General features: G+C 46.5%; 12 protein-coding genes and 1 non-coding gene across 13 annotated transcripts; 8 read left to right on the plus strand and 5 right to left on the minus strand.

Annotated features, from left to right (window-relative positions):
• Window positions 1-674: 674 nt before the first annotated feature.
• EDB82DRAFT_499870 (P-loop containing nucleoside triphosphate hydrolase protein) lies at window positions 675-1,599 on the plus strand. Its single transcript, XM_025735366.2, has 2 exons — window positions 675-902; window positions 955-1,599. The coding sequence occupies exons 1-2, from the start codon at window positions 750-752 to the stop codon at window positions 1,393-1,395; spliced, it is 594 nt and encodes a 197-aa protein (XP_025586080.1). The 5' UTR covers window positions 675-749; the 3' UTR covers window positions 1,396-1,599.
• Window positions 1,439-3,620, minus strand: EDB82DRAFT_176118 (aquaporin-like protein). Its single transcript, XM_025735367.2, has one exon. The coding sequence runs from the start codon at window positions 3,496-3,498 to the stop codon at window positions 1,852-1,854; it is 1,647 nt and encodes a 548-aa protein (XP_025586081.1). The 5' UTR covers window positions 3,499-3,620; the 3' UTR covers window positions 1,439-1,851.
• Window positions 3,621-4,589: 969 nt separating this feature from the next.
• EDB82DRAFT_475520 (AhpC/TSA antioxidant enzyme-domain-containing protein) lies at window positions 4,590-5,303 on the plus strand (the record flags this gene model as incomplete). The annotated part of the gene is made up of 2 exons (XM_025735368.1): window positions 4,590-4,799; window positions 4,845-5,303. The coding sequence occupies 2 exons, from the start codon at window positions 4,590-4,592 to the stop codon at window positions 5,301-5,303; spliced, it is 669 nt and encodes a 222-aa protein (XP_025586082.1).
• EDB82DRAFT_499899 (uncharacterized protein) lies at window positions 5,211-7,571 on the plus strand. Its single transcript, XM_025735369.2, has 4 exons — window positions 5,211-5,932; window positions 5,978-6,194; window positions 6,240-6,631; window positions 6,679-7,571. The coding sequence occupies exons 1-4, from the start codon at window positions 5,672-5,674 to the stop codon at window positions 7,309-7,311; spliced, it is 1,503 nt and encodes a 500-aa protein (XP_025586083.1). The 5' UTR covers window positions 5,211-5,671; the 3' UTR covers window positions 7,312-7,571.
• A 77-nt stretch (window positions 7,572-7,648) lies between these two features.
• On the plus strand, window positions 7,649-10,516 carry EDB82DRAFT_499902 (uncharacterized protein). Its single transcript, XM_025735370.2, has 7 exons — window positions 7,649-7,816; window positions 7,866-8,235; window positions 8,285-8,489; window positions 8,540-8,571; window positions 8,621-9,884; window positions 9,930-10,027; window positions 10,082-10,516. Exons 1-7 carry the CDS (start codon window positions 7,758-7,760, stop codon window positions 10,148-10,150), a joined length of 2,097 nt encoding a protein of 698 aa, XP_025586084.1. The 5' UTR covers window positions 7,649-7,757; the 3' UTR covers window positions 10,151-10,516.
• Window positions 10,517-10,657: 141 nt separating this feature from the next.
• Window positions 10,658-11,392, plus strand: EDB82DRAFT_556013 (uncharacterized protein; the record flags this gene model as incomplete). The annotated part of the gene is made up of 5 exons (XM_065609664.1): window positions 10,658-10,902; window positions 10,948-11,000; window positions 11,049-11,108; window positions 11,161-11,238; window positions 11,289-11,392. 5 exons carry the CDS (start codon window positions 10,658-10,660, stop codon window positions 11,390-11,392), a joined length of 540 nt encoding a protein of 179 aa, XP_065464898.1.
• Window positions 11,393-11,412: 20 nt separating this feature from the next.
• On the minus strand, window positions 11,413-13,291 carry EDB82DRAFT_575283 (Alpha/Beta hydrolase protein). The gene is made up of 2 exons (XM_025735372.2): window positions 12,805-13,291; window positions 11,413-12,757 (listed from the first exon to the last, which is right to left on the minus strand). Exons 1-2 carry the CDS (start codon window positions 13,020-13,022, stop codon window positions 11,827-11,829), a joined length of 1,149 nt encoding a protein of 382 aa, XP_025586086.2. The 5' UTR covers window positions 13,023-13,291; the 3' UTR covers window positions 11,413-11,826.
• Window positions 13,292-13,473: 182 nt separating this feature from the next.
• Window positions 13,474-15,836, plus strand: EDB82DRAFT_566972 (uncharacterized protein). The gene is made up of 3 exons (XM_025735373.2): window positions 13,474-13,823; window positions 13,884-13,911; window positions 13,958-15,836. Exons 1-3 carry the CDS (start codon window positions 13,504-13,506, stop codon window positions 15,482-15,484), a joined length of 1,875 nt encoding a protein of 624 aa, XP_025586087.1. The 5' UTR covers window positions 13,474-13,503; the 3' UTR covers window positions 15,485-15,836.
• Window positions 15,837-15,915: 79 nt separating this feature from the next.
• On the plus strand, window positions 15,916-17,781 carry EDB82DRAFT_499910 (S-adenosyl-L-methionine-dependent methyltransferase). Its single transcript, XM_025735374.2, has 9 exons — window positions 15,916-16,175; window positions 16,220-16,266; window positions 16,317-16,412; window positions 16,459-16,500; window positions 16,550-16,616; window positions 16,672-16,712; window positions 16,759-17,058; window positions 17,110-17,448; window positions 17,500-17,781. Exons 1-9 carry the CDS (start codon window positions 16,089-16,091, stop codon window positions 17,531-17,533), a joined length of 1,053 nt encoding a protein of 350 aa, XP_025586088.2. The 5' UTR covers window positions 15,916-16,088; the 3' UTR covers window positions 17,534-17,781.
• Window positions 17,489-18,645, minus strand: EDB82DRAFT_556014 (concanavalin A-like lectin/glucanase domain-containing protein; the record flags this gene model as incomplete). Its single annotated transcript, XM_025735377.2, has 2 exons — window positions 17,489-18,196; window positions 18,246-18,645. The coding sequence occupies 2 exons, from the start codon at window positions 18,643-18,645 to the stop codon at window positions 17,805-17,807; spliced, it is 792 nt and encodes a 263-aa protein (XP_025586089.1). The 3' UTR covers window positions 17,489-17,804.
• A 1,388-nt stretch (window positions 18,646-20,033) lies between these two features.
• EDB82DRAFT_556017 (TPR-like protein) lies at window positions 20,034-20,598 on the plus strand (the record flags this gene model as incomplete). Its single annotated transcript, XM_025735378.2, has 1 exon — window positions 20,034-20,598. One exon carries the CDS (start codon window positions 20,034-20,036, stop codon window positions 20,565-20,567), a length of 534 nt encoding a protein of 177 aa, XP_025586090.1. The 3' UTR covers window positions 20,568-20,598.
• A 62-nt stretch (window positions 20,599-20,660) lies between these two features.
• Window positions 20,661-21,730, minus strand: EDB82DRAFT_575287 (uncharacterized protein). The gene has a single exon (XM_025735379.2). The coding sequence runs from the start codon at window positions 21,643-21,645 to the stop codon at window positions 20,944-20,946; it is 702 nt and encodes a 233-aa protein (XP_025586091.1). The 5' UTR covers window positions 21,646-21,730; the 3' UTR covers window positions 20,661-20,943.
• A 311-nt stretch (window positions 21,731-22,041) lies between these two features.
• On the minus strand, window positions 22,042-22,134 carry EDB82DRAFT_t132. Its single transcript has one exon. It is a non-coding gene; the product is annotated as a tRNA-Phe (tRNA).
• Between the last annotated feature and the right edge of the window lie 1,004 nt (window positions 22,135-23,138).

Genomic DNA, 23,138 nt, shown 5'->3' on the forward strand with positions numbered 1-23,138 from the left:
ACAGTACCTTCCGTTAAATGGGGTAAGCAAAGAATCCAGTGGCTATTCTAGCAATGGAAAAGACTACATCGTGACTGTCGGTTTGATATAAGTGAATATCCGTTACGTGACAACGGTGGGGAGTATCCCGTGCTCATGGCAGCGGGATCAGCTACTCGGCACGATGGATAGTAATTGACTGAGGATCCCCAGGCTATTAAAATAATCGACCGCTGGAAGCATGAGAGACGAAATTACTGAGTCAATTTATGCTCCTCAGACTATACTTCTTAGACTACTTATCTTTGTTCCCTAAGACTTAGGAGATTGACTTTTTTGCTACCTACTAGAGGATATTAGCAATGAAAAACGATCCAAAAGAATTACGGGCTAATACCTCATCTCAGTTAAGATTGTCTGTTTCCACTTGTCGATCTCTAGCAACCCTACCATGTTGTTGGAAATCGATTTATGTCGTCCTACCCTAGGCATCGTCACTAGAAAAGACCATCGACACTTGGCATCTATTGAAGGCAGTTAGATCCTAGCTGTATTGATGATAGGAATCTAGAGAAATGTCTGGGAAAATTGGGGCAGATACAACATTCTTTTGATGGCATTCTTGTTGATTTTGTTGTCACTATGACGTCAAGCATTTGTGCAAATAGTTAAACCTGCTGAGAAATGCTAGACAGATTCTCAACCATCTTCGACAGCAAGGCATTCTTTTTGCCATTCATCAGCACTTTTTAGAAACGTAAACAGTATCAATGGCCGGAGATTTGAAGAACCCAACTGCTAAGCCAGTGCCAAAAGGCCATCGATGGATCCTTTTCGTTTCTGGTCCGACGGCATCGGGTAAGTCGTCAGTTGCCAAATATTTAGCAGATGAGCTCGACCTCAAGTTTGTGGAAGGTGACGATGTAAGTTTCATACATAATCTTAAAGAACAACATACTAACCACAAGGAAATAGTTCCATCCCAAATCGAATGTCGACAAGATGAGTCGCGGTGAGCCTCTAACCGACGAAGACCGATATGGATGGCTTGAAGCTCTAAGAGAACACGCAATTCACCATCCCAAAGGCCCAGGCACTGAACATCTCGTGGTGACCTGCTCAGCTCTGAAGCGTCAGTACCGCGACCTTCTTCGACAAGGATCCGAGGACGCAGGTGACCTACGTGTGCATTTCTTACATCTAGATGCGCCAGAGGAGGTTCTCACGCAGCGTGCTGCGGCAAGGAAGGGACATTTTGCAGGACCTGCGCTAGTGCACAGCCAGTTTGAGGCTCTCGAGAGGCCGGGGAAGGATGAGAAGGATGTTTTGACTGTTAGCGTAGACCAGACAGTTGAGGAGGTGCAGAAGGAAGCGTTGAGGAGAGTTACAGAGTTATTGGATGAAGATACTGAATAATGAATAGTGTAGGATCCAGAATGATAAATCCACTACAGGTGGAAAATGACAGTAGCCAGTCTATGAAGACTGTAGTTGGATGCATTGCACAGGGCTTGTTTTCACTAGGCAGACTGAGTCGCAGTGTCAAGCAAAAAGATGCTAAGGCCTACTACTAGATAATAGCTAGAGTCGGCAAAAACATACAACAGCGGGGATTCGCTGGTCGTCACCGACCCAACTACTAATCCGCCCCTTACCAGCTTGACTATGGGAGAGCGGACGGGATCCCGTATTTTCTGGTAGGTATGGTCGTATGTGATTAAATTGGAGTGCAAAATAGCTCATATTGTAAGCACGCCTGATTGAAGTAGGTTGTGGCTTTACACCAGTAGATAGACAGTTGCCCAGACATAACATTAAAGAGGGAACCAGAGAGTTTGTAACAAAACAAGCGATGCATGATTGGGTAAATAACTAATTTAATAACTTCTTTACCCTCTTGTCAAGTCTAAAGTTGACTGGACTCTCACTTCCCACAAAGACAAAGCCATCGTACAGAGTGCAGCCCAATATCGATCCTATCAAAGTCGCAGCCCATGGCCCATAAAACCACCACCCACTCTGAAATACATTGTCTCCTCGAAATCCAACGGCATACGCAACAACTCGCGGCCCAAAATCAGAAGCAGGGTTCAGAGCAGATCCAATGTTGTACCCCAAAGTGAACTTGAGAGTAGTCACAAGGAAGCCCAAGACTAAAGCGTGCATTCCAGCGCCGGGTGGGTTGTTTTGATCGTCTCCAAGGGCGAAGACAGCGATCATCATGATTGCACTGCCGACAACTTGGTTGAAAAATGCTGACTTTAGTGTGACCCATTCTCGAGGCGTGGAGAAAAATGTCATGGACATTTTCGTCATGTCCGGATCCACGTAGTTGATCGAGTCGGCGTAGATAGCATAAGCTAAGGCCCCGGCAACGATACTGGCGACGAATTGAACGATCACGTAGATGGCGCATTGCTTCCAAGGAAATCCACGAAATATGGATAGCGAGACGGAGATGGCAGGGTTCATGTGAGCACCCGAGACACCACCGCCGAGATAGATACCAAACATCCAAGCAAAGCCCCATGCCCAGCACGAGGTTTCATAGGTCCCGTATGGTTGTGATTGTTTGGCTGACAGGTTCACAGATAGAGTACCAGTGAGACCGAGAAAGATGGCTACGGCGGTAGCAAGAAACTCAGCGAGTGGTTCAGGATGCTTCGCGCGTATTCTTGCCCACCAGTTTCTCATCTCATTTGCATCTTTCTCACCAGATTCAACACAAGGCTTCTCTTGTTGCCCCAAAGGCTCGCCGTCTACCTTGAAATCTGGTGGAGAATGGCCGTTGTCCTGCTTTGATTGCACCCTGGAAGCAGGATCTCGGTGCCCTGGCGTTGGTGCCCCCTCACTAGGAACGTATTCAAAGACTGGCTGACCTGCGTCGTTTCGTCGATCATTATGAGAAACACCAGCCGCTGTAGTTCGAGTCTGCTGGCGTTGTACATCTCGCGAGGGAAGGCTACTCTGGGTCTCCATTCGGTAAGGGTGCCCAGAGGTTGTTCGTGAGGCATGATCAGGACAAGGCTCATTGGCAGATTCCTCCTTCACGATAGCCATTTCCTCGTCAACCCTTCCGTCTGGTCTGATAGGCTTCTGAACCTTGCGACGAACTTTGTGAGGTAGAGGTTTTCCAAGACTGAAAATAGGCTTCTTATCCGCCTCACCAAACCATGGATTCTCTTGATAGTATCCATCTTCAGCAGGGGCATAGTGGTGATGATGAGACGAATGTTGAGGTGCTGTGGGACGAGACACGGTCCCCTCGCTAGACATACGGGAAAAGCCTCTTGAGGAGGTAGCTGGCCGTCGACTCAAGTGCGACATGAATGTTGAAGGTAGACCATGGAGTACACGATGTCTGGAGTGTGTCGATTTTGCATAGGCTGTACCTGATTCTCTATCCGGGATGGTGCTAGGAATGCGATTTGCGACATTGCCAAGATGGGCTTGACCTGGTGTTGATGGAGTAGTTGGTTTTGAGAAGTAGTCGTGGTTCTGGTCTTGAGGTCCCGCCATATTGAATTGAACTAGACTGAGAAGACTACTGAGATTTCTTCATGGCCCTGCTATAAAATCTGGGCTCAATATGTTTTATATGTCTTGAATCTTCAATACGTATACAATGACCCTTATCACCATGACGTTAAGTCGCCTTGTGAACCTCCACATTTATATCTGAAGCCGGAGGTTTCTCTCCCTCGGTGGACACTTGAGCCGCAATTCCAGGGTTTAGTGGCGGCCAAAATCTCTGATAGTGGAACCTGTTACCTACCAAAAATTGGGTCACCATCCCTAAGATCGAGAACATTCGCCTTTTCGAGTATATGATGTACATAGAATCTACTTTTTCGGGAACACATCACGACTAATCTGCTGCCCAAAGCGATTTGAGCCACAACTTTAATGACTTTTCCTCATGGCAAAAAAAAAAAAAAGTGCTTTAGATCTCGGGCCATTAGCTCCTGGATGATCTAACCAGCATCGAGAGGAACAAACTCCCCGAACGTAACGTGGATAATTATGCGGTGGGCCATTCGATATCTTGGCCGAGGTCATCTATAATTTTCTTGTTTCAAACTTCAATTGCTTTTTCTCATTGGCAGTTTTCCGTTGTCGGATATTTCGGAAACTACGAGGGAATGCCAAAACTTGTTGTATCAGGAACGTTGCAGGATAAAGTTATATCTCGATATGATAGATGATGCAAGAAACCAGGGTCTTGTCAAGTTTCAGAATGAATTTGTAATCCAATTGATTCCTGCCCTACCATGATGGAAACACCTGGCCAGATATACAGAGTAAATGGCGTTGAAGTAGATTGGAGTTCTTTCAGTGACGATCCGATGCGATGGATTGATGCTCATGTTGAATATAATGAGCTCTAGTATTACAACATCAATGAAAGACTCGGTCAGATGTACCAAAAATCTCTTTGAAGAAGTGAATTATCGATAGAGTGAGACGAGGTGAATTTAGTGCTTACGTCATGATATTTTCTTATTTCGGATCTGATGTCACATAAGTCTCGTCGCATCACCTCCGCATTTATCTTGCTCATCTTTATGCAACAAAGGACCCGAAAGCATCATATCCGTTCTCCACCAACGATGAGTGATTCATGCGATATCTCCCAAGGCAGGGAGTTTTCCAGCAAATATGTCAACGACGATCCGCCTACTTCCGAAGCCCTGAAGGCCGCTGACGCCATTGAAGTCTATGATGGCGAGGGCAAGAAGCACACCTTTAAAAGCATCTATAGCAGACCAGACCTACCTCGAAGGGTTCTTGTTGTTTTTGTTCGCCACTTCTACTGCTGCGTAGGCATTCAGTTCCAAGATTTGCATCTCCAGCTAACTTTCTAGTCATGCGTGAACTACACTAGCTTCCTCGCTGAGAATGCGACACCCGAAAAGCTGAAGAAGCTTAACACGGCTATTGTAATCGTGGGCCATGGCGATGTCAAACAAGTTGAAATGTACCGCCTAGACACGGGCTGGCAGTACCCCATCTACACAGACCCTTCAGAGAAGCTATACAGTACACTGGGAATGATTAAAACGTGGAAAGAGGGGCCGCCGAATAAGTATATGCCTTGGACTACCACCTGGGCTGTATGCTGGTCCATGAAGACTGCGATTTGGAGATTCATGCAGGGATATCCTGTATTCTCGTCTGGAGCACCCAGCTTGCAGGGCGGAGAGTTTTTATTTGAGGGAGACGGGGAGGATAAAAAAGCGACTTGGTGCCATCGCATGAGATATTCAAGAGACCACGCAGATACTGATGAGATTACTGAGGTACTTGGACTGAACAAGGTCTGAGTAGCCATACGTTTTGTTAAAGAGATGGGAATATCTACGGCTACGATCTATACATGAATGAACAAATGGAACCTAGCCATGATGTGCCCTATACTTCTACTTATGCCGAGTTCAGTAGTAGTAATCCTCAGCGACCAATAATCATAACCAAGTTTGAAAAGTGCGTCTAGTGTTTGTCATCGATAGGTGTCGCTTGAAATCTCACGTCAGCTACCTGTCTATATAAGACTTTCAGCCTAAAGTCTCAATGTTTCCACGGCGAGTTTCATAGGCACATTGTCTGTAACCGCTTTCTACGAAACTGTTGTAAGGCTCGCAGAACCTTGTATCAACACGGATCTACTGACATATATTCGATAATCATCGCTATGGAGTTTATCGCAGCTGGCACGGCTTGGGCGCTGAATAGAGCGCCCTCACCACAAAAGATTCTCAGTCGAATCGGACTCGCATCTTTCGTTACACCACAAACATGGCCAGGCTTATCTTCAAAGCTCTCGTCCAACGCGTCCATAGTGTTTCCGCACGACTCCGATTTTGGTGGTCTCGTTAGTCGATGGCGAGATTGGCACGCACCACAAGTAGGTGCAGTTGTGACAGCTTTCACAGAGAGTGATGTGCAAGAAGTAGTAGGTATGGTAGTAAAGAAAATGATCAATTCTGACTTGACACAGGTCCGGTACGCAAACCAAAACGGGATACCATTTTTGGCTAGATCTGGTGGCCATGGCGCGACTGAGGCGTTGCAGCTGGCAAAAGATGTCCTTGTCGTTGACATACGAGGCATGAACGATATCAAAATCGCTCAAGATGGTCATCACGCAACCATTAGCGGAGGAGCCAGTGTTAAGAAAGTTGTGAACGAGCTATGGGCTACAAAGAAACAGACAGGTTAGTTTCCTTGAAACAGTCTGTACTAAAGCTGACAAAGGGAAGTTACTGGTATCTGTGAGTGCGTTGGCATCTCGGCGCCCGTCCTCGGAGGAGGCCACGGATGGCTTCAAGGTCAATTTGGTCTTGCATCGGATCAGGTCATATCTGCACGTGTCGTCCTCCCCAACGGAACAGCCGTGACAGCCTCCGAAGAGTCAAACCCGGATCTGTTCTGGGCTTTGCGTGGAGCTGGACACAACTTTGGCATTGTCACGGAGTGGGAGTATCGCATCTACGATGTCAAGAATCCCAATTGGTCCTACGAGATTTTCATCTTCTTGGGCGACAAGCTTGAAGAGGTCCTCGAGTTGACAAACAAGATGATGAAGACTCAGCCGCCAGAAATAACCCACTGGATGTATATTGTCAATATCCCAGAGATTGATCCCGGCGAGGTATGAGTACGGGGTCTTAGTAGTTTGTCTCTGCTAACAGTCTGCAGCCGATTATATGGTACGCAGCTATTTCAGATGACCTAGTCGATGAAGCTCGAGAATACGCCAAGCCACTTCATGACATTGGGCCTATCAATGTCAACGCAGGTGCAGTCCCCATGCCCGAACTCGCTCATATTACCCTCATGAGTGAAGACACTGTCGGCTGTACAAAAGGCTTCACGGGTCTGCGCTATCCCATAGGTCTCAAGAAGTACAATCCGCCAGCCGTCCGCCAAGTCTTTGACTCTATTGCAGAAATATCTCACCGTGTTCCTGAATTGGCGGGGTCATTTTTCCTTCTTGAGGGGTGCTCGACGCACGGCGTGAAAGCAGTAGACGCGAATAAATCTGCGTTTCCTCACCGTGACGACGAGATTCTCATCACGTCATATATCTGGTATAAACCCAATGCTACGCTGGACAGTTTGGCTCAAGAGCATGGGGAGAAATTGAGGGGCCTCCTTCTAGAGGCAAGCGATGAGCCTGAACAGCTACGAGCATACGTCAATTATGCGCACGGCGTTGAATCGCTAGAGAGTATGTATGGGTATGAGCCTTGGAGGATCAACAAGCTCAAAGCGCTAAAGAAGAAGTGGGATCCTGAGAACCGGATGAGATTCTATGCACCAATTGTTTAAAGACAGCAGCACATCGTGGATGTCATGGATGGTCAGGCAGACTGAACTCAGCCCTAAAACATCGCTTACGGGTGAGCAAAGTAGTCAGCCCTATGCCCCTAAAGCCCTTGTAATTTGCTGCACTCCACCCTTGTTGCTTCGGTTGCTCCGACAAGCCAACCAGAACAGATTGACCATAGTCGATAACAAGATAGTTAAACTGCCAAGGTTTCGGCCGAAAAGACAGAGGGATAAATGGTCTAAAAGAGTAGTTCGATCGTCAAATGTCCCACGTGACGTAAGCACCGATATCAATTTGTTCCGAGGCAAATGGTGACACCAGACTACGAAATCTAAGCTTAAATTCTCCGGCTCAGCACTAATAAATAATAAGCAGAATTGTAGAACAAGCTTCATCCTTTCCCATCTCTTCAATCCATCCTTTTACTCAGTCAAGATACATAAAAATGCAGCAACAACAGCCTGTCCGAGCGACACTCTCGTGTAGTTCCTGTCGTCAACGAAAGTACGTCCTTCGTCTATCCTACTTCCAAAGCCCAACACTAATGAGGCAGACTTAAATGCGATCGCGATGAGCCTTGCAGCAATTGCGTCGCCAGAAACGTGTCCTGTCAATATGCCCCATGGCCTCGTAGTCGCGCGGCTGTACAGAGGAGGGATAACAAGCAGACAGACCTAAACGACCGAGTGCGCCATCTTGAGACACTGCTCGGGTCCATTGTTTCCCAGCTTCCTTCTCAGCAGGGCTCCTCATCTGGCTCACCCAGTATCAAGAGCCCTGCGAGTACGTATATCACCAATCAAGGATCTCTACAATCTTCCTCCAGTAGAGATAGTACAGAGGTCAAGCCTGGTCGGTTGATGGCGAATCCAAATGAGACAATCTATGTCTCTAGCAGTCATTGGTCTGCCATTTGCCATGAGGTACGTAATTGACCCTGCGAGGAGAACAAGGTTAACATAGACTCTTCAGGTTGAATACATTCGCGAGCATCTTGATGAGACCAACGAGTCTGCTGATCTAGGCATAACAGACCAGGCCCAGAGCCAGGTACCCATGCTTCTGGGGCCTGGAAGATTGACACCGAGTCTGGAAGAAGTTCTGGCGGATATTCCTCCGAAACATATCACAGATAGGATTGTGTCGCGATACTTTAACGCCACAGAACCATCCATCAGTAAGTAAATAAACTCAAAAGACGGGAAAGGGCTTGCTAATACTAGGAAGTGATCACCCACACTGGGGAGTTTCAAATCGAGGTACGTAAGCAACCTCTCAATATCTGTATCACACTAACCAAATATCCAGTACAAACGCTTCTGGGATGACCCAAACTCAGTCTCTATTCAATGGATCGGCATGTTGTTCGGTGTTCTAGCCACCGGAACATTCTTATATATCCGCTCGCAGGACGAGCTTCCCGAAGGTCTAGGTGCGCCAATGGAAGTTGCAGAAGGATTTCACAGACGCTGTACAGACTGTCTTCTCCTATCCAAGTACTCCACAGCGCCTGGTAGGTATACGCTCGAAACTATGCTGTTCAACATCCACGGAGAATTCGTTCGCCGTCGCGATGCCCACCTCGGTGTCTGGATTCTCACTGGTATCGTCATTCGGCTGGCCATGAGAATGGGGTACCATCGTGATCCAGACAGTTATCCGCGTATCTCTCCCTTCCATGGGGAGATGCGTCGTCGCGTGTGGGGTGTCATTCAGCAACTAGATATTTTGACGTCTTGCCAACTTGGTCTTCCTTCACTCATCCAGGAATCGCAGTGTGATACGAAACTACCGCGAAATATCACTGACGATGACTTTGGGCCTGATTCCACTCGACTTCCTCCGCCTAGGCCCGACACCCAATTGACGCCTGTATTGTACACCAGAGTCAAAGTCCGAATGATGACAGTCTATCGAACCATTTTTAACCAGGTCTCTCTTGGCAAGACTGAGAATTACGAAGAGATTATGGCTCTTGATGAGAAACTTCACCAGCTGCACCAGTCTATGCCGCCTTGCTTTCAGATAGCCAAGTTGGAAGATTGCATCATGGTCCCGCCATACATTCTCATTCGGCGGTACAACCTGGAACTGCTTTTCCAGAAGGCGAGGTGTACATTGCACCGTCACCACATGACCAAGGCTTACCAGGATACCAAGTACAATTACTCACGAAAGGCGTGTGTCGACTCAGCTATGACGGTGCTAGGCCATCAGGCTTCCATCTTGAGAGAAGTCCAAGTCGGCGGACTTTTGTACAAGGATAGGTGGTTCCTCACATCCCTCGAACGTCATGACTTCTCGCTTGCATCCATGGTCGTCTGTCTTGAGTTGAGCAAACAGCCTCAGTACGAGAACCCGGATCTTGTTGGCTATACTCGGGAGAACATGATTCAAGCACTTGAGACCTCGCAAGCTTTTTGGGCAGCGCTCAAGGCAGTCTCTGCTGAAGCCCGACAAGCTTATGATATGCTCGCGGTGATGTTAAAAGCTGTGTCCGTTAATGATAAGGCGAAGGAATCCCTTCCTAATATGATGAGCGCCGAGAAAGCTCATATCCAAAATGGAAACGGTATGTTGATTTCTTTCCTGAGAGAACATGTACTGAAGTGTCTAGGAAACGCGAATGGCCATAATGGTGCGAACGACATGTCATTCTCGAGCGAGTTCCAGGGCATAGAGGCTATGTTGAACAGCTCAGATGCTGTAGACTGGGTAAAATCGCTTAGGCTTTTGTTCCCATTGTCACGGATACTAACGTCTCTGTAGGACATGTGGGAGTCTCTGGTTCATATGCCTGACGACTTTTCGAACTACGAAATGTCCGAGGAACCTTGAAGCGATTCAAATTTGGAGTCACATGGACGAGTTATGAATACATATGCAGGACATTGTGTTTGAGCGAAACCTGGGAAAACATGGCCATGGCTATAGAGAGATTTGACTATCAAATGACTGAAAAGAACAGGAATATTACCCTAGTTATGAGCGAATGTGATTCGACAGGACCTCAACGTTCATCTTTTGTGGCTACTCGCGTAACATGACCTGCCTATATTGTCTTCTATGGCATTCAAAGCAAGAACTGATCCCAGAACAGCATGATTGACCGGAAGACCGGCATATCAGGGATCTTCACTCCTCAAGGAAGGTCCACAACAATATGAAACAATTATGCGCCCGAAACTTAACGCTTTGATAGGTGGAACATATCTATAAATGCTCCGAGTTAAGTAACATGGTGGTAGTAAAATAGAAACATAAAAACAGTAAATGATCTATCGGGAGCCCATTTGAAAGAAACCCTCACTTACCTTCCTTCTTATTTCTAATCCCGTTATTATAATGCATCTATCCACAGCCCTCGGCGTCATTTCTCTCCTGTCAACGGCCAAAGCCCAGACCAATATTCACTTCGGTCCTGCGTTCTCTCTCGGTCCAACAAAGTCATGGATTCGTGAAGCTACGACGACGCTTGTTCTGCCACGAGTTCCTGGCCAAAAGGACCGTCTGGCTTTGTGGCCTGGCATGGGCACCAGCAGCGGCTCACTAATCCAAGCTTTGGCTGTCTCTTTCGCAGACCCTGGACTGTAAGTGGATCATGGCGCTGGAGTTTGCATAGCTAACGAGTCCAGCGAATGTGGTGGTCAACCTGGGCAGTGGTGTACCTGGGCTTCGACTCTGCAAGGTGAGATTGACAACAAGGATAGGTGAAGTCACATACTGACTCAAGAAGGTACACAATTGGGCGATAAGAAAATTCCAGCAAGTCCTGGCGCCCGATTGACGATCCATTGTGAGTATTCCTACTGTTTAACATTATTCAGGCTGTACTGATTATTCCACAGACGTGTACAATGATGCTACGCAACAATACGATCAGAGCGTGGCCATCGATGGCACCATTGTCTCAACTCTTTCAACAGGTATGTACCTCCAAAATCTTGAATCCAGATTGAAAGACCAACAGCAACAGCTTCTGGTCATGCCGAAGGTTGGGGCACAGCCGTTGAATGCCAGGATGCCGCTTGCGTTGGTACCGTTGATGCTCACGGCAAGTATTCGTCACCCTATCGTTAAAAAGTGATCTAACAGAAGCAGATTATATCGATACGACCATCATTCTGGATCAAGCTGATCCTTCCTTCAGCAACACCCTGGGTCTTAATGAAGCCACGTCGTCGGGACTGACCTCTCCCGATGGGGGTAAAACTTGGACAGTGGGCACCATCAGCCACAAGGCCTTCAATTTCAATTTCCCTAGTTGAGGTAAAAGTCATTGTGGTCCGTCGAATATCTAACTGCATGTTTATCTCGGCCATTGGTCCTTGCCCGAGGTTGCAATATATATGGCATAAGAGACGAAATTAGTAGATAAGATTATGCTACTTAGACTATACTTCTTAGACTACTTATTTTTATACCCTTAGACTCGGGGGCTAACGTTTCTGCTGTCCACTAGTCACCATCCGCCGGCTCTGCTCATTATTGAAGTTGATAAGACGTAGTCATGATTATGCAAATGGACCCTCAAAAAGCCACCTCCCAATCAACTTTTGAGCTTCTCTGGTCTTCAGCTCCGCATCTTTTGACAGCTCCTTATCTCCATGTAACAACTGCAATGAATCGTAGTGGTCGTAACCGTGAATTTGATCTGGGATCAACAACCATCTGTAGTTTCCATCATGTTTCTTCACTTCAAACGAGAACTTCTCGTCGTCGAGAATTAGCTTCCCTGGTGGGCCAACATGACTCCGACCAACAGCCTGCTCCTCGGTTGGATGGTCTGACAGACCGCAAATCATTCTCCAGGCTTCATTTGCGAGCATGTCAAGCTCATCAGCAAGTACAAATATATTTGGCGGCAGTTGTTCTTTGGGTGCGTAAATGGGACTGAGAAGAGGATCTTGCAAGTCTTGTCCAGCGAGTTTGTAAGCTGCATCGAAGACTGGGGAAAGTCGAGCAAGAAAGTCAACAGGTTTCGCGCGGAAGCCCCCAAGCGATGGTTTATACTGCCTCGTCTGCATTTTGTACTTTTGTGTTACAGACATATCAACCACAGGATACATTGGGATCACGGTCTTGATCCGCCTGACGCCGTCTCCACTGCCACACATGCTGGGTAGTGTAGATACGGAGAGCGCCAGGTTTCCACCGGCAGAAGAGCCCATCAGAGCAACACGATCCTTATCGATGGGCAGGGAAGAGTCAGATAAGGCGGCGAAGATAAGTTGCTCCAGATCATAAATTGGTGTTGGGAAACGAACGCGAGGGGCTTTTCTGTAGTTGAGTGCAACGACCAGAACTGAATGCATGTTTGCAAAGTTATAGTTGAACAGATCATCGTCGCGAGGGTTACCCATAACGAAACCGCCGCCATGGATACTGAGAATGGTAGGGAGTTTCCTCTGAGATTGTGCGTTGAATTCTTTTGGGTAGAAAATCCTTCAAAGAGTCAGTAGATATTAACGAGACGTCAGGCGTAGGCGCACCTTATGTGTAGTTCTGGTAGACAAGCATATTTTTTGACAACTGTAGGTGGATGTGCGGACGATATGAACCTCTCTTTGACAGCAAGTACATTATTGGCGATGATGATGAAATAGTGCAATATATAGTATCCCACTGCATACCGGATAGCAGCAAATCTCGAGATTGACTCTTTGTACCGCCGTGTGGCTGCTTCCAGCGAGATATTGTCCTCTACCATGATCGAAATAAATTTTAGTGACAGCTGTATTTTTCATAGCACGGTCAAGAGCCAGCAATATGGAGAATTGAGCGGGACCGAGACGATAAGTACATTCTAAAAGCCCCGCAAATAACTCGCTTCATGCCTCGGTTCGGAGGAATTTTGAGTTCATGCCATTATCAGCTGAGGAGAATCGTTGACGGGAATCGTTGACGGCATTAAAATCGAGACATATTGAGTTCTGAGGGGAACACGGCACTGCATTTTTGCACCGGGGGCTCCTTGGTATTGACCCAGGACCGGTGTCAATGAAGCCGTCAGATGTCTTACCTGATTGATTTAGTGAACTTAATATGCTCTGCCCATTGGATCGGCCATGCCAACCCGGGACTAGACCTATTTAGAGTCCGAAGCGCCCGAGCCTTCATCTCACCTCCCGAGACTCCTTTATTCAGCAGCCATTCTTCCCCTTCTGCTTATTACTCACTCACAGTCAAATATGGCTTTGTCAAACGAATTACGGAAACATGCTTGCACAATCTGTGCTCGTCGCAAGGTCAAGTGTGATAGATTAGATCCTTGTTCCAATTGTCAAAAAGCACAAACACAATGTTCCTACGAAGCACCACCACCGCCTAAACCGCGCAAAAGGGCTGCCGATGAAGAATTGTTGGCCAGATTGGCTAAATATGAAGAGCTGATGCGAAAGAATGGTATAGATTATACTGAGCATACCAATGTCTGGGTATCTTCTAGTTTGGGAACAAAGCTTGAAAGGGACACTTCAACAGATGCTGATTCTCCTTCTCCAACTGAACTGTAAGTAACATATATATCTATGTAACTCAACTTTTAGGTACTGATAAAGGTTACCTATAGGTGTCTTTGGTCGACGTTATGTCCAGAAGTAAGATATTTCTACCCTATCGCGTAGCTTTAACTAACTTGACCAGCTAAAATACCCTCCCATGATGACTTTGCGACACAAGGAAGACCCCTTCCTTCATCCATCGCCACCTTTCAGCTCAATACTGAATACATCGGAACATACATACGATTTTCATCCAGAAGCAAAGCACATTTACTTCCTCTGGCAAACGTTTGTCGAGACTGTCAACCCGCTCATCAAGATCATCCATGTCCCAAGTTTGCAAAAGCGCATCCTTGAAGCTAGTTGGGATCCTTCGCGCATAGACAAGTCACTTTCGGCCCTCATGTTTTCTATCTACATCCTCTCCATCACTTCTTTAACGTCAGAGAAATGCCTATCTTCCTTTGGGCAGGACAGAGTGGCTTTACTCACGCACTATCGAATTGCAACCCTAAGAGCTCTCGCTGAGGCTGATTACATGGAAACCAAGACAATGGAGGTGCTGCAAGCGATGACACTTTTCATCTTTTCCAACCCAGAATCTGAAGTAGCAAGTACCATGACGACAGTTGCTATCAGGGTGGGTCAGATGATGGGTATTCACAAAACTGAGTCCGACACAAGGTTATCCTTCTTTGAGAAAGAGATGCGGATAAGGCTTTGGTGGCAGATAAAAGGTCTCGACTCTAGAGTCCGCGCTGTTTCAACGCCTGGAATCAAACCTTCCAAAAGCGACTTTGGAGACTTGCGGCCCCCTCTCAGTATGAATGACGCCGATTTGCATCCGGACATGCTGGAGCCTACTACAGAATACACCGGTCCAACAGAGATGACGTGTGTTCTAATGAAGTACGAGGTCACAAGCTGGATCCAATCATCACCCCGGGCGGCAAAAGTTTTCGAAGGCATGGCTCCCGGCTTTACAAAAGCTAGGACATCTACCAAAATCGAATACGAAGCTGTCAATGAGCTAGAAGCTATATATACGGAGAAGTATCTATCAAAATTGGATAGATGTGTTCCGTTCCATGATTTGACCTACACCATGGCGAATCTAGCCCTTGCTCGCATGAGATTCATGCTGCACCACCCACGAGGTCGATCGGTATCCGGAGAGGATGTGTACATTACACGACAAGAAAGTGACTTTATCTTCAACGCAGCCGTTTCATTCATCCAACACGTCGACATGGGTTTCAAGAGCAAATTCTCATCTCATATATTTACCCATTTGACTTCTACCTACCACATCGACGCATATATCTACGTTGTGAGCGAGCTGCGCAGTCGGGACTCGGGTGCTAGAATTGATCTGGCGTGGAAGTTAGTAAATGGTCTGTATACTGACCACCACGAGCTTGTTGACAATACCGAGAGTCCATTGTTCGTCGCTCTGGGTAACTTGGTTCTAGAGGCTTGGGAAACACGACGAAAAGTATTGACTGAGGCAGATGTTATCCCGTCTTGTATCGAGTTGCTTTGGGCAAAACGACGAGTTGCAAACGCAAGTGCCGAGGTACAAGCTGATGCAGTTAATGGTCTCGAAGGATGGGAGTTCAATGTGGACGACTTTGATTGGAGTTATTGGAACAACTTTATGCGTTTTTAGACGCGTTTAATAATAGCTCTCCTCAGACAGATAACAGACCCAGGATGGTGCAGAATCGACCGATGCGAGAACGTGAACATATGTATGTCTTTACCGACATGCCCGATTTGAGGGGAAAAGGATGAGAAAGTTTCGCTTAAATGTAGTGTCAATAACCGTCGTTCAAGTTCCAACAAATCACGACCAAGAATAAAGTGTTGGGCTTGAAAAACCTGTATAAACCTTGGAGGGCAAGGGTCTCTTTTACCGTCCTCGCATTAGCGTAGTTCACCCTGCGAAAAAAAGAAGAGACAAGATAGGACGAGAGAAGGGAGGAATGGATGGACGTTCCTATTGGTGCTTAGAAAAGTTTCAGAAAACAGGACTAGGAAAAGCATGTTTAGATGGCAGGTTGAACTGGCTTAGATCTATCACCATCTCATCTCATTCATGTCACATCCAACAAATACCTACATCGTGAGAATGATCCCTGTCTACTTCACCTACAAAACTCAAAATGCCACCCCACCTGTCAATGCACCTGTCAGTGGACAAGCCACCAACAGACTCGATCTGACGTGTCACTTCCCCTCCTCAAGACCACAAAGAAAACTGGCATACATAAATGTGTCAAACAGCCCCGCCTCGGCGAGTGGTTCGTTCCCGACACTTTCTGTTTGTATGCATAAACATGGCGGCTCAAATTGAATCGGTAAGTTTGTCCATTTTAGTACAAGAGGTTGCTGATCAAGGCAGGATCCTGCTCTGGATCTCGATAACGAGACCGACATCAGTGCAGAGAGGTACATATTTCGTTGCCTTTGAGACTGATCTATTTGCTAATTAGATTCAGCGAGATTGAGTCTACAGCGTCGATTACGTCGAGTATCTTTGAGAATCACTACTTCCAGGGCAGGACTTATGCGAACCCCAAGTATGGAAAGCATTGGTAAGATATTCGTGACTCAAAATAAACAAAAACGCTAATGAGTCAGGGCGCCCAATGATGAAGAGCAACTCGATGCGCTTGACCTTATGTATGTCAACCGTTGTAACGCCTAAATAGATGGTCACTAACTTCTACAGACACCACTGGTTAACGTTGATGCTTGACGATAAGCTTTTTCTCCCACCGATTAGCGAAAATCCGCAAGTAAGCTACGGGAGTAGAACTCAATTCAACTAAGGCATGTTCTGATATGATATAGAAAATCCTAGATGTTGGCACGGGCACAGGAATATGGGCCATGTGAGTCAAGCAAGCTCTATCAGGAAAACAAATTAACGTGCCGTAGTAATGTGGCGGATGAATTCCCCTCTGCCACGGTGATAGCTACAGACATCACACCAAGTCAACCCAGTTTTGTCCCGCCAAACGTCGAATTCCAGATCGACGATGCAACGATGGAATGGACTTTCGAACCTGAGTCGTTTGACTTTATCCACATTCGCTTTTTGCAGGGTACTATTGACGACTGGGACAAGTTCTATGGTCAAGTGTACAAGTTTCTCAAGCCAGGTGGTTGGTTCCAGCACATCGAGCCTGATCTGCAGATGTATTCACAAAACTCTGTGGTCAATGTTGACGACACCCAGTAAACACCCCATACTTTCTTCTAATTAACAACTACTGACTAAATTCATAGTATCTATACTCGCTGGGCAGATGTGTTTAAGAAGGTCGGCGAAAAAACAGGCCGTACCTTTGATTTTGCCGACCACAAGCTGGAGAAGCTCGCCAAATCAGCCAATTTCACCAATGTGACCCACCAAACACACAAGATTCCCGTCGGCCGGTGGCCTAGGGATAAGAAGAAGAAGGAGCTTGGAACTTTCGTGGGGTTGGCGTTTAGTCAAGCGCTGGATGGATTCATTAAGTTGCCACTTTGTGAGATTCTCGCGTGGAGTCCCGAAGAGATGCAGCTTTTTGCGGTTGAAATGAGAAAGTCCATCATGGATCTCAAGACGCAGACTATAGGTCAAGTGTAAGTTTTATTTTGCTGTGATATCCAAGAGGAATACTAACAGCGTGGCAGGTTCAGTGTGTATGGGCAGAAACCGGAGATTTGAAACGAGTACTCCGATGTGGTATGGTTCGCCTAAAGTATATATCGACTCATGACGATGATGATGATGATGTTTAAACGAACTGATTTACTCTCTTGATTGATGTTTTGACACAACGCAGTCTATTTGAACATGTTTATTGACTTAACGCAAATGCATGACATTAAAACTCAATTACGTTTTTCTTCAAGTTTAGATGACTCGCACTATACAAATATATATGAACCGATAAATTATATGCAACAAAATCCAAACACTCTTTGTCATACACGAATTAGGCAGTGTTGTAGTACATCTCGATCTTCTTGATCTTGAAAACAGCGGTCTGCTTGGGAGGACCAGCGCTCCAGCCCTTGTCACCGTTAGACCAGTTGTTCCAGATCCAGGGGCCAGGCACGTTGGGAACATCCTTCTTGGTAGACCACATCTTGACACCGTCAACGTAGAACTGGACAAGGTCCTTAGTCCAGTCGATTCGGTACTCATGCTCGGTGGTAGTAGGGTTGGAAGGAGGGAGGACAGCCTTGTGGCTAGGCTCGCCGTCACCGTCTCGGTCCTGGTTTGTGAACCACAAGCGACGGATTCCATCGTAGTTGGACTCGGACTTAGGGTCTGAGAGCCACTCAATGTCAGTTTCTTGGCTGTCGGATTCGTAGAAGAACATTCCTGTAAATTATTAGTAAGGGCTCAATTCAATTGAGTTGTTGGGACTTACCGTTGCAAACACCTGCAGGTTCGCTCAGAATGGCCGTCGTTCGGACAGACGCATACATAATGTTCTCCATCTCGGTAGCAATTTCGGCGGACTTGTAAGGCTTAGCCTTTTGGCCACCTGGCACTGTAAGCTCGAGGTAGCCATTGCTAAGCTTGACGTTGGATGATTTAAAGACGTGAGTCTTGCCAACAGGATAATCGCTGGCGTAGAGGCCCTCAGGGAGAGTTTTGCCGTTGAACGTCCAGACCTGCTTGTTGGCAAACTTGGTAGAGCGGTCAATGATGTAATGACCCCCTTCAAGCTTGGGAACAGGGGAGCGCTTAGTAGAACACTCCTTGGGTGCGGCGGTTGTAAGGCCGAGGAGCGTCACGGCGACGGAGAGGTAAGAAGTCAGATGCATGATGATATGGATATACAGATGGTGATGGTTCTGAACTTAATGTATCCATTTTGACTTGGCGGGCTGGATGTTTATATATATTGTAAATTGCTTTGCTGGAAGGATTGTAGGATTTGCGGATGGATTGACATCTAGACCGTGCTGAAAGGAATGATGCTAATATCGGGTCTGGCTTAGCGGTGGGTATTCGGGCTGAGCATTCCAGGGGTCCATGGGTCTAAGTTTAAGGAACATGCCAGAGACAATTGGTTATTGTCTGTCTAGACTCTAGACAAACTGTACAAAGACACCGCTCATTTGTCGCGGGCCGAACCTCTGTGGCTTTCTTCTTGGCATCTTGTCTCTCCTCGTTGTTTTCTGTCTACTCTTTTGTTGGACACGTCTTTGCAGACACAACGTCCAAGTCATCTCCTGTTTACATCATTGATAAGCACTAGATCAAGGTTGAAACGGAGTGTCAGCGGGTCTTTAATTTCCTCCTTGTAGACATGTCATTGGTCTTTTTGCGAGCATGAAAAACTGCGGTCGCAAAGTGGAATCTCACGAGTTCGAGATGGCAAATCATGGAAAAATGGACGAATGTAGCCTTTCTGATTGAAACGAGACAGGCGCATGGTCCAGAAACATCATAAGTCTGGTCCAAGCTGTAGGATCCTTGGTCAACAACTGAGTCTGGTACGCATGATGGCTGCATAATCTATTCAATTGACCATCTCTTTTGTGAGACCTCTGTAGCTTATTGTCTCATCTTAGCATCCTTGCTAGAGTTATCGACCTGCTGCGCCTGGTGAACCTGCATCACTTTACCTGTAAAGGACCATTCCAGGCGGCTTTAGCCTATATCGCCCAGCAAATGACCGTCAAGTCGAGCCCTAGGTTTTCGTATTAAAACAGACTGCAAGCGGTCATTTTCCTTACAACCAATTCTTTGGCTACAAAGGCTGCCAAATATGTGTGATTTCCGGTACATAAGCCCTGCTTCAACCGATTCCTTTCATATATCTCAAGCAATCCATCATACTCAGCCTCGATCCTTAGAGACGGGCCGTGCTTCTCGATACACCATCTCTTCTGACTGATCATAAGATTGCACTGAGCATCAACTGCAGAGAATCCTCGCAGGGTCTTTGTCTGGTCACAATCCAAGAGTAAATCAGGGTTTTACTACATGTCAGCTTTGGCGTTCACCTCTTGCCTCTTCATCCATTGTACTTAGTATCTTCATCTGCCGAACCACGATCCTATTTTGAGCACAATACTGGCTACAATGTGAAGCTAATAATACCACGACTCTCTACGAGCCCGGTCTATCCTCCTCGTCCGGCATGATCCGTCGCAATACCCTCTCAACACTTTTGTCAGATGTCCGTGTAAATTTGTAGGCCCAGATGGCACACGTGGGTGAGGAGAGCCTGTTCACTCATCTCAACATGATAAGGCTCGCATCCACATGCCGACTTCAAGGTAAATGGGACAGAGCCGAACAGGTTGAAGCACGAGTGTTAGAGATAAGCTTAAGGAGATATGGACCCGAGCATCCACACGCGCTCATCAGTATGACGAACCAAGCAGCAACCTATCGGAATCTCAAACGTCTCGAGGAGGCTGAGGCTATGATCTTGCAGGCGATAGAGACCAGCAAAAGGCTTTTTGGGCCCGAACGTCCTCGCACACTGGCATCTGTCGGGAACCTAGCCCTAATCCGTCATGATCAAGGCCGTTTAGACGAAGCCGAGACCCTTGAAGTTGAAGTGGTTACGCTTCGAGAAAGGGTACTAGGGGCAGATCACCCAGAGACAATCTCAGCCGTCGCTAACTTGGCAACAACATACCTGTCACTACATCGCTTTCGCGAGGCAGAGGATATGGGCACACAGGCAAGACTGCAAGCGAACCGGTTCTGGGCGCAGAACACCCGTTGACGCTGCAGCGGATAGATAATTTAGCGTGAATACATGAGAGCCAGGAACGATGGGGAAAGGCAGAGGAGTTAGAGGTAGAGCTCGTGAGGCTTAGGCAAAAGGTTTTAGGTACGGCTCATCCAGACACTAGAAATGCCATGGGCTGCCTGATTGTCACTTATAGGCGCCGAGACCAGTTCAATAAGGCGGATGAGCTGGAGGCAGAACTCATGGCAATTCTGGACATGGTGAATGAATCCTAGTCTAATATTTATACATTTTGAGAAATCCCATTACTTCTGTCATGAGTAGCTTTGGTCTGATAAGCCTGATCTAATACATTACATAAGCTCTTTCGATATGTGCTTAAAAAGATAGCTTCTTTAACCGTAATGCTTTATACTATGATTGCAATAGTGGCCAGGCCAAAGAAGGCGAGAAGACCTAGTCCGTGCAATGTATGTGCACTGTTCTCGGAGGTTTTCGACGGTTCGGCCTCACCAGTTACGGTTACCACGTTTTCGTGAGTCTTTGAAGGTTCAGCTTCGCCCGTTATCGTCACTAAGTCGTCGTCATCGATGTTCCTTGTTGATTGCCCTTCAGCAGTTGTTGCCTCTGTAGCTTTCGTGGTCCCAGAAACAGTAGTTGAAAGATACTCCTGGCCGGATGTGATAGTGACAGGAACCCAAGTGAAACTTCCGTAGCCGAAGTATTCGTATAAAGAAGTATCACTAGCAGTGCGAGGGAAAGTCGCAGTAGGGCTTCCATTGTCGTTGCCGCCGATGTTGATAGTGGTGCATGTCTTAGCGTATGTTTTGCTCATGTCACACTGGACAGAAAACGTGTAGTCTTCATCTTCGTCTTTGATTGCCATATACTCTTTATAAAGGCCGGTTGTTGCCGCACCAGGCGCAGGAGTCTTATCAGCCCATGGCCCGACGATGATAGTATCTTTAGTCAAGCCGCAATTTTGTTTATCCTTCTTGAAGTCGCAATCAAGGACAAAAGTCGTGGCAGTGGCGTCGGCACCAATAATATTAGCGACAAAATTGCCTGTGTAGGCAGGGAGGAGAAGCGACGTTGTCGTGTGTGAGGTCATGTTGAATGCGAATACTCTGTAGAAGCAAGATAGAAACACAATGATAGGAGTAGAGAGTAGGCTGAAGCTCAGGGGAGATTTATCGATGCAGGGGTTCACAGTTCTGGTCCACATTTCATCAGCCAAGACGCCTTGGCTTAAGTCATTCTTCAATACGGTTTAGGGTAGCTAAGACTGACGGAGAAAACTGATTGTAGCCCGTTGAGGTTCACACCCTGTCAGGCTGAGCGAATGCGCAAGTAACTAATCCCTAGCTCTCGATAAAGTTCAGAATAGTATTTCGGATATAGAAAACATGGATTTCAAAATATTATAACCAAGGCCCAACCAATCACGGTGTTGTTTAACAGACCTTAAATGTGTAAGAAATAAGCACCGAGTGCAAAAAGAATTGGTTGCGGTTTATGTGGATCGAACACATGACCTTCAGATATCGAATGATTGAAGTTTTACTTCAGTCTGACGCTCTCCCAACTGAGCTAAACCCGCTATTAGATAGTGGAAGTGGTCAGTGTACTCTCTATGTCGTGCGCCGTCACGGTTCCCAGAGAACTGACAGTCCTAGGGTAAGCTGCTGCTTCGAGACATTATCCAACAGCATAGAGTTTACTTTACTGATAGTATTAATCTCATTTCTGTTTTTCTATTAAGTTAGTATCATTAGTTACTGATTTTTCCAAATCCTAGTGCATTCTGGTTGTTTGAGCTCAGATGATTCTGCCCGGTAGTTAATCCCTAAATCTGCTTATCTTGACTCTGATTTTGCTGTATACACTATACGCTAGCACTGGAACTCAACAATGTTTTCCATAGGTAATTTTCCTGGACTACAAGGATATATTCTTTATAAAACTACATTTTGCTGGAACTAGATTAGTGTTACAGGTGAAAAACGTCAGCAAACCAGTCGACTGGTTTATCCAGCTACTGTTATCTATGATCTACTGACGGCTGTCCTGAGAAGAGTAGGTCATAATCTTCAACTGCAGAGCTTTCAATCACATACGACCATACCTATCAGAGAACTCGGGATCCCGTCCGCTCTCCCATAGATAAGCTGGTAAGGGGCGGATTAGTAGTTGGGTCGGTGACGACCAGCGAATCCCCGCTGTTGTATGTTAATATTTTGCCTTTTTTGCCTTTTTTTGCGATAACTGGGCTTCAATTGTAGTTTTAGGTGAGACACGGTGATCTCAGTCAATATCTTTTGCGCTTGATGATGATGACAGTATAAATGTCCCTTTGTTTTGTAACAGTGTAGTTAATCGTCGAAGCAATATCGAGAGGCTTTCTGGACTATGCCATTGAAATAATACCACCAACATTGCAAACTCTAGGGCAACGACTAGTTCTAGTAGATCTTTTGCAGTCGAATGGAACGCGGCATAACTCCGTTTAACACCACCGTTGAAGCATAGTACTGAGTTCCGCCAACGGATTTTATTCACAACTTCCCGTTAACTCCGCCACCATCAACAAGGCAGGGAACATGC

This window comes from Fusarium venenatum (assembly GCF_020744135.1).
Source record: "Fusarium venenatum strain MPI-CAGE-CH-0201 chromosome Unknown EDB82scaffold_2, whole genome shotgun sequence".
Classification (NCBI taxonomy): domain Eukaryota; kingdom Fungi; phylum Ascomycota; class Sordariomycetes; order Hypocreales; family Nectriaceae; genus Fusarium; species Fusarium venenatum.